This window comes from Astatotilapia calliptera, chromosome 15, assembly GCF_900246225.1.
Source record: "Astatotilapia calliptera chromosome 15, fAstCal1.2, whole genome shotgun sequence".
NCBI lineage: Eukaryota > Metazoa > Chordata > Actinopteri > Cichliformes > Cichlidae > Astatotilapia > Astatotilapia calliptera.
In genome coordinates this window covers 13,345,181-13,359,842 of record NC_039316.1, presented here as the reverse complement: position 1 = coordinate 13,359,842, position 14,662 = coordinate 13,345,181, and the positions used below count along the sequence as shown (strand labels likewise).

The 14,662-nt window shown below is 40.5% G+C and overlaps 1 protein-coding gene across 1 annotated transcript in view; it reads left to right on the top strand.

Annotated features, from left to right (window-relative positions):
- Positions 1 to 14,662, top strand: part of fut8b (fucosyltransferase 8b (alpha (1,6) fucosyltransferase)) — a 96,039-nt gene that overhangs the window by 56,770 nt on the left and 24,607 nt on the right. Inside the window, exons 3-5 of the mRNA XM_026193886.1 lie at positions 2,903 to 3,021; positions 4,003 to 4,165; positions 9,813 to 9,927. Coding sequence (XP_026049671.1) covers positions 2,903 to 3,021; positions 4,003 to 4,165; positions 9,813 to 9,927 — 397 coding nt within the window. The remainder of the gene's footprint in view (positions 1 to 2,902; positions 3,022 to 4,002; positions 4,166 to 9,812; positions 9,928 to 14,662) is intronic.

Genomic DNA, 14,662 nt, shown 5'->3' with positions numbered 1-14,662 from the left:
CATTTTTGATCTCAACAGATGTCTGACTGTTGTTTTTATGTTTTTCTTAATAATGGAAGTTAATAGTTTTTAGTCTAGATTGGCTCAATATTTATCGTAGATTTTGAGCTCTGTGAAAGAGAAATAGCTAAAGATTTGATATGTTGGGAGCATTTTGTTGAATTCTACATAAAGGGCAGCAGAATGAACTTTTGATAATAAATAAGTTGCAAAAGAAATACTTGCATAAAAAGACATCTATATTTGTAATGGGACATAAAAACCCCACTGACTGCACTACTGCAATGTAACCCTGCCTCTTTTCATCCCCTGCAGATGCCAAAAACTTTTCAGGTTACATAGATCGCCTCGTCTTCTGTTTTTTGTGTCCGTGTGCTTTGTCAAAGAACAAAGGAAATGATGTCACTTTGTAATTGTCCTACTTCCTGTACAATGGAGTAACTACTGGATTAAGGCCTTTAGGGACGGCTTTTCTGAACAGAGTTAGCTGTGAAAAAAGATACTACAGCTGATATTTGGTTTGAAAATGCACCTGGGTCCTTTTTAAAAAAAGATCTGTGTCAGGAAGCTGTAACGGGACACATCATAGATTTCACGGAGAAAAGAAGCCCTGATTTAAGGAATGCATATAAATATCCGTGGTGCCACAATGTTATGCAGAGGTTTAGCATTCCATGATGCAGTTACGTAATGTAGATGTCAAATAACCTCTCTTTTCTCTTCAGTTTCCATGGCTTTGAAGCACAATGCTCAGTTAGTGCTCAGTGAAGTGGGAGGCCAGGGCTTCTGGGGAATGAGGGGGAAGTTGTGTGGCAAGAAAGGCTACTGCAACTTTAAAAGTCTCATCTTTATGCCTGCCAGCGACTGATGTTCCTTATTTATGGAGCAAATTGAGTTTGCATGCCTTGATGACTCATTAACATGGCCTTTGCAGCACTTCACTAATGCCCCTGTGCATTTGGACATATTCAGTTTTTAATGAGTTTATGTAGAGAAATTGATTTTGTATAATGTCAGTGGCATTTTTTTTTCCTTTGGCTAATTTGAACTCTGTTGTCAGAGTGCTCATTTGTATTTTTATTACATGCATGTAATTCATATTCATATAGAAAGTCAAAGTTTTGTATTATTTGTGTTTGTCGGTTGTATAAATACATGCCAAAGGACTAATGCCTGTCTTTTAAGTAGATCCGACTACTCTGAGTGTCGCCGGGGCGGCATCTTGCCATGACGCCAACGCAGATTTCGAAAACAGTACCAGCATCACAGTCGTGCCTGGTAACAAAAGGGCCGCCATAGTCTCCGGAGCACTAATGTAGCACATGATAGATGCTGTAATCAGAGGGAATTCCCACTGCGTCTGCCGATAAACAGTCAAAGTACAGTAACTAATTGTAAATAATCAATTTAGTGCTCTAGTATAGCTTTTATGTAGCTGTGGTTTTTCTGAAATGGTAACTTAGTGTCATCTTTGTATGCTATGATCCTGCCACTAAATCAAATTTGTATCCATTAAGGAGTTAAAACGTTAGCCTATGGAGGTATTGCATTACAAACTCAATGCATTTGCCATTCTTGTAGTAAAAGGAGAACCGTGTTCTAGCTTAAGAGTTGCTTTTATTTGTTTCTGTCTTCTACATTATTTGATTAAATGTAACACATGGCATTTCACCATCATTTGCCTTTCACTTCAGAGACTGCTCAGTGGATTCTTGGGATATTTTTGTAAAACTGTAGAGTAGGAGACAGGTCGGCCTTAACAAACACGGAGAGTGATTCAGTGCCCTGTGCATAATCTTGAGCTCTGAATAAATAAATCAGGACAGGGCTCTGGAACGCTGCGCTGTGGTGTTTTTAGTAAATGAAATGGAATTTTCAGTGGCGAACACTGCGAGATGCCAGCTTTCGTGGCTTAGTTTTGAAAGCAGCTTTTAAGTCAGAAGAGATATGGTTCACTAACCAGTGCATGATGGAAGATAAACATTTTCACTGATTCATCAGAATACTCAGCTACATTGTTAGACTGTTAAAAAGTCAGTTTGGTGGTAATCGAGTTTGTGTTCCAGCGACTTTTACATCAAGTTAGCCTTGCACTACATGTGATTTACCTGTTTTCAATAAAGATGCAAAGACATATCTGCAAAAATCTGACATTTTGATAGATTTTTGACTTGGGTGGGGAAAACAACATGACATTGATGTGTGCAAAGGATTTTTATCTGTCGTCAAACGTCAGTTTTGCTCTGGCTAAATGTTCAAGCATTGTGTGACAAAGAGCTCAGAGACTCTCTAATATATCAAAGTATTTCTGTATGTGCATCTGCTTGTCACCGCAACACTTTTACGGTTTGCCTCCAACTGATTACTGCTTAAGATATAAATGGGTAAAACACCAAATTAGAGGTTGTTTGGATTAGAGTTTGATTTTGAGGTTCTCCTGCCTGCTGCATATGTCAGTTTTAAAGATGTTGGAGAATTTTTTTTCTTCCTTGTTATGATTTGGAAAATATATTTGCAATTTTAGAATTAGGAAAATGTTCCATTTGTTTCCCTCAAACTAAATTTGTAATAAACATTTTTTTTAAAACCCAACAAAGAATCAAAAGTCATATATTGGCTGTTAGCCCATTAAAATCACTGTAAATTTAAAACTCATGGCTTTATTTTGTCTATTCTAAATAAGCAATTTAAAGACTTACAAGTGCACAACATATACATCGTGTGACCCTTCATTATTGAGATGAGAAAAATGAATTTATTGCAGTGTCTCCTTTATTTACCTATTTAATTTTACATTTGCAGCACAGCTTATCTGCAGAGATGGATGTTTTTGCTCTTTTCTCTTACTAGTGATGTGCATGTTCCCAAATTCATCTGTTATATCTCCTATTGTGTCCGTCAGGATACCAGAGGGTCAAGCCGATGCCGGGTCCTTGGCAGCAGGAAGGCTGCGCTCCCTGGAGGACCAACTAACCAGAGCCAAACAGAAGATCCACAGCTTCCAGAAACTTACTGGAGATGGTAAGCAGAGTAGAGTTACCTAAAAGGTTGCAGGGAAGAATTTGGCACAGAGCTTACAAATATGAGGAAAAAAAAATTGATTTTCAAGGTGTGGGCTGTCTATGAGCTTTGAGTCTATGACTCCTATGAGCTTTTTCCTGCAGCGAGAATCTGAGTCTAGTCTGGCGTTAAGCCTGCTCTAGCTCTGGAGCAATAATGGCAAAGCCACATGATGAGATGGACAGGGCTATGTGTGTATTTGCCACCCTAAGCATGGTCAGAGGGGCAGGTAAGCTGTCAGGTGAGCAAAGAAATGTGTGAATGAAATGGAAGCAGTGTGGATGTACCATTGGCAAGAGTGAAAGGTGAGAGGAAAAAAGAGAAAAGGGGGGGGGAAAGACATGCGAGCTTGGAGGGCAGAGCAGGGTCAGTCTCTCCATCTTGCCGCAGGGGGAGGAAAAAGCTAAAAATACCCTTCAGCTTTTTTCCACAAGGGAGGCACTAAAGAGAAAAGAGAATATGTGAGAAACAAGGGAAAAAAATAAGAGCTTTTCCCTCTTCACCAACTCCTTCCCCTGCTTGAGGCTGTTCTTTCCTTCCCTCGATTTTTTTTCTTCTGTTTTTCTCCACAAAAATGAGAGCAGGCAGCTGTGTTATCCATGTAGGTTACTCCACATTGTTTGGCTCGGGAGGGGTATAGAGATCCTCCCTGTGTTCGAAAAACACAAGAGCGCCATCGCAAGCAGGAGGGAAAAAGTGATCAAGTTGTTAATAATGAGGTCAAAAAAACACCCAGAGACAGAGTATGAAAGAAGAAGACTCTAATGGTTATGTTCCCAGACCTTGCTTTGTGCTTGTAGGTTATTTACGCTCTCATAATATAATGCTCAGATATTCTGAAAGTCCTCCTGGCACCTTGTTTCTTCTAGCTGAGTAACTCAATAGTTCTACGCCTGTGCCTAAAATGTCACAGAAGCTGAGTGTCTTTGTTGGTCCTTGTAGGTCCCGGGCCCACTCAGGAGGAGCTGCGGCGGAGGGTGGAGAATGGGGTTAAGGAGTTCTGGTACTTTGTCCGCAGCGAGGTGAAGAAACTGGCCAATGTTGAGCCCAGCGAGAGGCAGAAGTACGCTGACACACTCCTGCAGGACCTGGGACACCAGGAGAGGTGGGCTGCTTGGAAAAAATGGGAAACACTCGCAGTGAAACCAGTGATAAATTAAAAAAAAAAAATCATGTTTTGTTTTTATGTCTTTGATTTAGTGTCGCCATCTTAATAAGGTGCAGGCCTGGCTAATGGCTCCTTTCTGTGTGGAAGGCTTTATGAAGTCTGCAAAGATTTCATCTTGTGTTAAAATCTGGGTGATTGTGGTTGCTTATGTGGTTTGGAAATATTAATATATGCACATAAATGCTATCTGTTGGTTTGCTTTCTCTGTTTTTCGGAGCAAAATTGCAGCAGGTTCGGTCGAGGAAAAGCATTCTACATCCTGAAAATAATATACTTTGTTTTGTAGGGTCTAAAAGCATTTAAAAATCCCTCACCTATCAAACTATTAGCTACTCAGACTTTTTAGTCATGTAAGAGGCCCCAACACTGGACAGTCCACAGAACTACAGCACAAGCCTGGTAATTTTCCATTTAAAACGCCTTTCAAATCAGGAAACAAAAATACATAAACCACCTGTAAATGTTCAACATTTGCAGTTAACATACAGGAGTTGGCGCAGTATCCCACTCGAAAAAAAAAAAAGTCCCTGCGAAAGCGCATGTAATTCCACCCTTACACCGCCCCCGGGATAAAAGCATATAAATGTGCTGACAATTATATGTATTTTTGCAGCAGAAGGGTCAATAATGCTGCCGTTTGGGACGTTAATGACAATCTGCGGGGGAATTAGTTTCATGGTCCCTGTGGTTAGTGCTCCAGGCCAGTAAGGACAAGTGATGAAATCTATAAGTTCATTATGCCACAGAGAATGGAGCTGTTAAAAATCCCAACTCGACATCCAATGCTTGGTTAAATAAGTTTATCTGTTTGTTGCTAAATTAATCAGAAGTGTTTCATATTTCACAAAGTAGTTTATAAGTTTAAAAACTAGGGTATCGCATCGAAAGCAGTATTGAAAAATTAAAAACGGCTCTGAGCCCTATTAATATGTAAGGTGTTTTTCAGAGCCTCTCCGTTCTTTTGGTTAGGATTTTAAAGTAACAGTAAGTAACACCCACGCACAGCTTATCATACGTGTGTCCAAGTGTAAAGAAAAGGGCTTGCACAACTGTCAGTCATGGCTACTTTTTGTCACCTTTAGGACTAAATAATTATTAAGGTACCAGTTAGTTATTTAGGCAAACAGGTTTTTAAAGAGACACTGTAGGAACTTGGATTATAGATGTGACTAGTGCTAATGCCATCTGTAATAAATGGGATAAAATCCTGATAGTCTTGAAAGCAGTGCTACGATAGCTGCTGAGTAATAAAGGGCAAAGGTCATGGACACACTTTCTGTCATTTGGATTGCAGCTTTGCAGAGAAAAGCCGGGTGTCACTTTGCCAAGTGGCTCCATTGTAATCCCAATGAAGTGGCTTATAAAACCCATTGTCTTAGTCATTGCTGCCTAAGAAGCTTTCCACAGACTGATTCCACCGCCTAATACACAGGCAGACATGAGCACACGGTCACAGACTTTCACACGCATTCGCTTTCTATCTAACGTCCCTCCCTCCTCCCCTTCTCGCTGCAAAGATGGAGCAGAGGTGGAAAGAGCAGGGAAATGTTTGACTTAAATAAATCCTTGTTTAAATTCTGCTCAGCAAGGTTGACAGGTCATTGCCTTAAAAATTTCCAAGGCAAAAAATGCAGCACGCTTAAAAAAAAGCACTGTAAGTGCTGAAAATGATCACTGCATTATAGAGGGCTTTTAATTTGACTAAGTTTTACAGGTAGCTCATAAAGAACTGTCATAAAACAACAGGTCAAAGTTTGAATGTCTGCAGCAGGAAATTAAGCAATCAAAAATGTGTCACAGTAGTGGTGCCTGTGTGTGTGTGTGTGTGTGTGTTTGTGTGTGTTATGGTTTCTCGGTAATATGCTATAATAGCACTGTAAGCTCAGTGTAAACTTAACCTTAAGCCTAAAATAATCTAGCTGAGATAACGGTTTAAAATCACAGTTAAAAAGCACGCCATGTTAACCTCCTAAGACCCAAACTCTTCCACGGCATGCATTTTTAATTTCTCTTTGACATCTGGGCATATTGGGACCTGATGAATGTAAAAACAAAGAATTACCAAATTTTATTTTATTTTATTTTTTGTTACCTGATTTTTGTTTCTAAGAAAAATGAGAGTCACATATGAGGATATTCATTTAAAATTTCAATAGGACCTTAGCAGTATAATGTCCTCGTAAGTGGATATCAGGCTATTGTTGAGCAAAATTGAGTATTTTGGTCTAAATAACCCAAAATGTGATGTCCACATATGTGGACCGTAGGTCCTAGGAGGTTAAAGGCGATCATGTGATATTGACCAAATCTCCAGAAAAAAGACTCTATTTTTCTAACACCAATAATCTAGTTGATCAGACTGATTTGCATACTGTAGAAAGCACCCAGAGAAGGAAATGTGTATTTTGGGCTACAGAACATCTGGCAATTTTTATGACTTCTGTTGAGATAATTACTACATGTCTGAAAGATGGAGGGATTTGTAAGTTATATTCAACAGTGCTACAAACATATCCGCTGGGTAGCCTAAACTCATATAACTGCGCTTCTAGAGAATGAAAGCCTCACTGAAAGCCTGTAACTGAAACCAGAATAAATTCACAGAGTAGAGCACAGCAATTAAAAAAACATTTAGATGATAAAAAAGAACCTCTTGTCTTTCCTCCCTTTTGCACATAATCTGTCTCAACTGACTCGGTGATATTTATGCTTTAATCTGAAACCTGTAATTGCTCTGCAGTCGGTGCTGAGAAAAGTTGTGCAGCTGCAGCCTTTGGCGCTTCACTTTCGGCCAATCAAAGGCTGTGGCAAAGCTCACGAGCTTCAGATATCCATAAGACCCCACACGCTTAGCCGCACACAATGCAGTGCATATGCTAGGTTTCATATCAGCGCGGTGTTCTCCTGCCTTGCTGCCAAATCCCTCAGGGCTTGTCTGTGGATTCCTTCTTGTTAGGTTTTTGCAACGGGCCAGTTTGCGTTTCCTTTGCACAGAGGGTTGGTTATGGCTCCCCTGTGCACTACAGGAGGAGACATCCATTTACACGCTGTGGTTCCAGCTTCAAAATGGGACAGTGACTAATGATGCTGTCTTCGTTAGCTTTAACAAGTAAGACGCCATTCGCTGTGCCGCACTGTTAAAAAGGGGCCATGGTACGGTTTTGTGTCGCACACATTTAGAATGCATTTTCAGACATATATGTTGTGGAAAGGAGACACGTAAGCTTTCTCAGATTAATTATGAAATAATACTTTTCAGGTTTCTCCTCTGCAGGGTTTTGGATTGTCAAGTAGACGTATTATTAACTTTTCAGCATATTCAGCTGCCTCTCTAGTCAGTTTCTCGTCCTTTGGCTTAACACCAACTCAACTTCCTTAGCTGCATGTGAACCTCTTTTCTGCAGCAGAATTCTTAAAGAGGCGCTCCTGCTCGCAACAGACCCCCAAAACAGAAGAAGTGCTACTGTCGCAAGGCCCATGTCTATACAGTGGATGTGGCACACACCCAGTGGCAGGATGAAATTCTGCATGCTGATTCACTGTTGCAGCTCATTTGGGTCTCTTAACGGAACTGATCTGTTGATAATTTGACATGTACGTCCCCTGCTGTAACACTTTAAAAAGTTTCCTGGAAAAAAAAAAACTCTATAGCAACCTGGACAGGAAGCCACCCAATAGGAAAAATACAAGATGGGAACGGGTGGGGTAAACTGGAGTGAGCAGATTATTTACTAGTAAATGGAGATGCTTTTGTTTAAAAAAGAAAAAATTAAAAAGATAAGAAAATGGTGAGTTAAAATACCCGGGTGGTCTACCTACACCTAACTGAAGTTTATGTTGAAGAAACACTGCGTTACTTTCATCTTCCCTGCGTGTCCTTGTATGCACTGCTGATTATACGTTAAAGAACTCTCAGTCACACAGGATGTGACTGATTTGGGTCAAACAAATGACTCATAAATTATGTGTGTCTGCGCGTGTGCGTTTGTGTGTTTGTGTGTGTGAGAGAGATGCTTTTGCATTTGCCCTTAGCTACATATATCTCAGTTCTCGTGTAACTTTGGAAGTGGATGGTCACGATATTAAGCGGCATGTGACACATACACAAATTTGCTGCCAGCAGCATGCAGATGGCCAGCTTAATCCAAAAAGCAGCTAAACAACCAGAAAGACACTGTTGTCAGTCAGCATTAGAATTTATTTCCTGTTAATATAAAAGACTATTCAGACTTTGTAATGCTTTACTCGCACAATATACTCTTGTCTGGTTGATTTTCTTATCCAAGTGTTTCACAGGTAAGGTGTATACCATTATAACATTGGGGAAACTGTTATGCTACAGGGAGAGGAAACATTTCCTTTTATTGAGGACAGTTTATGTCCAGGAAAGTGCAGATAGAGATTAGAATAAAAATTGATTACATATTATGTAAGAACTCCTTTCGAATCATTTCATCATGTAGATGAAAGATAAAAGGAGCCGGCCGAGGTGGTTCGAGGATCTGATGGGGATACCTTCTAGGCGCCTCCTGGGCATGGTGTTGCTGGGATGTCCTACTAAGAGGAGGCCCTGGGGCAGACCCAGGAAATGCTGGAGAGTTTATATATCTCAGCTGGCCTCGGCGTTCCCTTGGATGAGCTGGAGGAGGTGGCTGGGGTGAGGGAGGTCTGAGCTTGTCTGTTTACACTGCTACCCCCACAGCCCTTCTCCATATGAGTGCAGATGGATGTTGCACATTTAATACTGCCCACATATCAAAAATAGAAGTGGGCAATATGGTTATGGACTAAATATGTAATTTTTTTGATATTTTTATATCTTGATATCAGTGGCAATAAATTCTATTAATTTGTGAATTACAGCCAACCAGCGGTAACAAAGCCTATAGCTTTGTTTCTGTATTTCACACAGAACTATAACCTGTGAATCCTGATTGATCGTGGGCCAGATGAGCCACTAGTCATTAAAGTTCTAATTATTTTACATTGTAATCTCTATTTCCAGTACAATTCATATTAAGCAATGTTCATATTACCAACAAATTGACTTTTTATGTCCTTAATTAATATTAGCCTGTGACTGGATACGTTTCACACACCCTGAAAGGCTCATGCTTTGCACAGCGAAAGATGATTAACTTGTTGACCTGTTAAGGACATAAGGTTGTGTGTTTTATTATCTTTGAGAATGTACACATATTACCAAGGAGTACCTAATATAAGTGCGCTAATTGCATTTAAAAGCTCTGTGCCAGATGTTGACACTGTTAATGAGAGCAAAAGAGTGTCTGTTCTAAATACGGGGGGGGGGTTCAACTGCAGTCAGATTATTAAGTACAAGCCTCTCAGAGATGTACTTTTGCTTTTTGGGTAGGAACTGTGGGCGTTTGGCACTAAAAGCAATGCTCATAGATGTGAAGTGCAGTGATTTGCAGATGCACTGCTTTTAATCTGATGTTACTGGCAATGCTCGCATCTAGAAAAGGTGTTTTTTTTCTGGGGGGGTGTGTGTACAGACCTAACAAATTACACATGCCTGGCAGACTTCTCGAGCGATAAATTTTTGAAATTTGTGTGTCTGCAGGTCCATCATGACAGACTTGTACTACCTCAGCCAGGCAGATGGAATTGGTGAATGGAGAATGAAGGAGGCTAAAGACCTGTCGGATCTGGTCCAAAACAGAATCACCTATCTACAGGTATCCACAGACACAGCAGCTGCTGAGCCAACTGGACTGTACCATTTCACACACAAACATACACAAAGGTGTCGGAGACATAACTATGCTGTGAGCATCGATGCAAATATTTTCTTCACACAAATAAATGCACATATGCATAAACCAGAAATATCTTTCACACTTGCTCGTCTGATTTGCACCGTCCATATCTGTCAACATCAGTTTGCACAACTAGAAGGTGAGTGGTACCATAGCAGACGGTTTCAGCAGTTACATTTGACAAGCTTGTTGTTTGTCAGCAGTTTAGTGTCACCTACGCACATGCGGCAAAGCACAGAAACGCAAAGTGACAGATCAGCACATGTGGATATGCGAAAATGTAAAGAAATCTCAATGCACTACAGTAACAGACACAAATGCACACACTCACCAAGAGTCACAGAGATGCACATACACTTACAGGCCAGTGCATGCACAACTCAAGACCCGGGATGCATTCACTCGCTTCAGCTGCCCTGCTCCCCTTCTCCAGCTCTGGTGCTGCAGGGTTCCCGGGCGGGGCGTTGTGGTGCGGCACCATGCCCTGCAGCATTAATGAGCCGGTGTGTTTGACGAAGAGGACCCAGTCAGTCTGGCTGGGTGGAGACAGCACCACTAACAGCTGCTGTCACCACCGCTGAGGGATCACACCGCTCTACCAGCTGCCATCACTAATTCATCACACACGCATACACACATTCGTGTACAGATGGATTCATCCGCACCTATGCGGGCAACTGGCGCACATTCACACAACCTCAGCTTTACATATGCACACGCTCATACCCGAAGAGTGTGTGCACGTGAGTTTGTGCGTGTGTCTCTTTCAACATCCCTTATGCATACTCACACATATATACATACTCACACAGACGGACTCCTCCCTCCTGTCCTCCTGTCTCTGCCACTCGCACCAGCCTCTCCTTTCATTCCCGGTTTAACTAACTCCATTTCTCCGTCTGCTCCATCTGTCCACTCGCAACATCGAGGCTCACTTCTTCAGATGGCGCTCTGTTGGACAAGCCTTTCATCTATTTTTGCACTATGAGCCTTTGCGTAGTGGTGTTAAAAGCTAATGAACAAAATCATGTTTTTGATCTTTGGTGCTTTTGCACACCATTTCCCAGAGACCACTTATCACTATAAATCTGTCCAGTGCTTGGCATGGCGTGCTTGTGTGCTTATAATCACAATCACCCTAGCCAGCTCTACAAAGCTTTATTGCATCTTTCAGCTGATTTGTTTTGCTTTTATTTGTGCAATTTTGGCCCCAGCAGGCAGCTGTTTTGATTCAAAGAGCTACTGTACAAGCTGAGTAAAAACTGGAGCTTTGGCAGCTCTGTGGTTGTGTTCACCTGTTACAGCTTTAAGATAGTTGTCCAGATAGATTTGATCACCTATGCCCCTCAGTGCCAGAGATCCAATCAGAGTAATGTTTACTAATCACTTGGAGTAAGGCATAAATCAAGTGCTCATGTCAATGCCAAAGAAGGAAAGCAGATCGTGTACCTGTTAGTAACACATCTAGAGACATGAAGAGTGCGAGCATTCATCCCATCACACTGTTAACGCTGAAGAATCAAAAGACAGTCTTGATCTATGATTGAATGGTGTTTTCTATGGTGTTAGCTTTTGTCTGTTGTGCTTACATGTACCCTTGTGCGTAGGTATAGAGTTTAAATCCCATTAACAAAAAGGAGACTTCTCGTGTAACTGGAAAAACAATTCAATAGAAAACCAATTGCAGAATGCAAAACGTTTTGCCGTTGCTTCCAACAAAGAAACTCTTATCAGGAAAAACAAAATGTGAAATAATTTCATAAAATGATCCATGAATGAATAAAGGAAACGACACATGCTAAAACCTTTTAAAAAGTTCTTCCTGCATCGGATTTTCTAATAATGATATTAGATTTAGTTTTTTTCTGAAGGTGAAGCTCGTGCAGCCATTGTAGATGTTCATGCTAATTAACCAGTCCCTCTAAATGACACGCGATTGCACCTTCATGTGTAAAATATGTCACAGCCTGTCAGCAAGAGGTGTTTTTCCTAAAAAGGCATCCGTGAGGAAAATGCAGAAGCTTTAATGAGCTGAATATATTATGCAGTTTATTGCTGAAACATCAACATATTATTGTAAGTCTCCTGCCAGCAAAGCGCAGCAACACCGATTTTACTTCAAACGTGCCGGAGTCTTACTTTAGAGGGGGTCTATTATGCTCATTTACAGCGTCGTATATTCTACTTTTGGACTATACTACAGTAACTTCACACGATTCACAGTTCAAACTAATACTGATATATAACTGCTCATCTTACAGTGCTCTGTTTGAAATGAGCTGTTTTCACTCTTTTGTCTTTCCCTTTAAGTTCTGGGCCTTACTCTACGATGCTTGTTCAAGGATATCTTTCCATTATCTGCATTCGTTTACTCTAACATTGTCGATCTGTTTAAATGATCACACAAAGGTTGTTATCTACTAAGTTAACCTGCATTCTAGAGCTGGGCGATATGAGATTTTTTCATATCACGATATGTTTTTTTCATTTCAGGCGATAACGATATCTATCACGATATAAGCCAAATAACTATATTTGTAAGATTTAAATGTGCCGTTGCTCACAAGTAAAATGTGAAATAATCAGCAGCTTGTTCTTATTTAAATATTTATTTCCCATAATAAGTTCAACAGGGTAGATGTACTTAAGGAACATGAGACTTTTTCAGATAGATAAAGGCAAATATTGCAAACTACACAAAAGGCAGCCGCTAAAGCGTTTAAGTTTCAAAATAGAACAAACGAAACAGACTAAATTGTCAATTCCACTTAGAAACAAAATATTAATTCTAAAAATAAATCTTAGTTTGTTTTACAGAAGAACAGACAAAACTGACTAACTTTTGTCAATATCAAATAAACTGAGAACTAAAAGGAAATTCTCAATCTCTCCTTGTTGTATAGCTGAGCTTTTCAAACAGTTTTAACAGTTACTTTAGTCTGACAAAAGCCGAATGACGAATTAGTGCTTCCAGTCAGAGACTGAGGCTACGTCCACACGTACACGGGTATTTTTGAAAACGGAGATTTTCTGTTTTCGTTTTAAAAAAATAATCCCGTCCACACATAAAGGCAGAAATGAAGGAAAACGCTGCTATGAACATGCCAAAGCAGCAGGTGGCGCTAGATTCCTAACCGTGCAGAAATGTTGGCCAATCAGAAGTCTAGAAGCCTCGGTGGGAAAAAGTAAACAAAGCTGGGGCATAGAAGCAGAACCGAGTCGTATGTGTGGAGGGACAGTAACTGTGTGTATATGTAAGCATTTAAACACTGCAGAGAGTAGAATTAACAGTATTGTAGAAATTCATTTCACCGAAACAATAACGTGGCGCACAGTGTGACGCATGCACCAGTTTATTGTATTTCCAGACTTGCTTTCGGCACATTTACAGTGCACGCTACTCTGTTTTTTGTCAGACTTGAAATAGCCGAAATACCTTCACACTACGGAACTTCTATGGCTCTTCCGTTCGACAATCTCTCCGGCATTGCAACCATCATCTGTTTTCTCTTCGGTCACGCTCGGTTGATTTTTCTAGTCGGCACACTCATTTCCTCCATTATGCGCTGGCTCCATTACCCGCTGGCTGTTTCCCAAACAAACACACGTGTGGCTTGGCACTTGTGCTGTACGTAACAAGTCACGCGACGTGACGCTGCGGCTGTGATTGGTTCGGCTCTGCGCTACTTAATTTGGATTGGCTGACCTTTTTTTTTTTTTTTTTTAAAGAGGACAAGAGCGGCGAGGTCTATCGCGATAGCTTAATTTCTCTATCGAGTAAAAGTTATATCGCGATACATATCGTTATCGTTCTATCGCCCAGCTCTACTGCATTCACACAAAAGGGCTGGTGTTGGCAGCATCTGACGAATCCTAAAGTGGCGTTTCACAGATCACATGACTCTTCTTCCACGAAAATGATCACTATGAGCCCCTACAACAGAAACATTATCAAATGTATAGAGAACTTAGAAAATGCAACTTTAAAATGAAACACTGTTGAAAAAAGGACACATATTGATCGTTAATGATTAATTTTAGCGCATTAAACAGGTAAAATAAACATTTTAATTCCAGTTGATTGTTTTATCACAGATTGTGTTCTAAGTGCTGCTATTTATTTTCTAAGGTGACAGCTGCACCTTAAAACTCTGAAACTTTAAACAGGATCCATTTAAACATTAAAGTTTACTAACTAATAAACAAGAAGTTGAAATCGCTTCAATTTGATTCGGATCCAAGAGAAATTAATTTTGTCCCAGCCGGTGTGAAACTGAATCTCAGAACATAACCTGCTCCTACTGTTCAGGCACAGACGTCTGAGGGATCTTCCAGGAGTTGTGACGCTATTTTCTGGAGAACTGATTTATCAGTAGGTAGTGATTTTATACCTGTTGATCTCTAAACTGGATCTTAACCTGCTCCAGCACAGGTTAGGTTCACAGCATAAGTTACCATGGTGATTTAGAGATCTTGCCTGGATAAGCCAAAATCCTGCTTTGTAGTGTAGGCCTCTCATTGGTTGCCTGTTGTAAACAGAACATTCACAGCCAGAGCCTGAGATGACAGTATTAAGCATGCCCCCTCTCTATGACATCACTCAGATCCAAGAGGAGAAAAATTGCTTGAAATCAAACATTTAGAACAGTCTTAA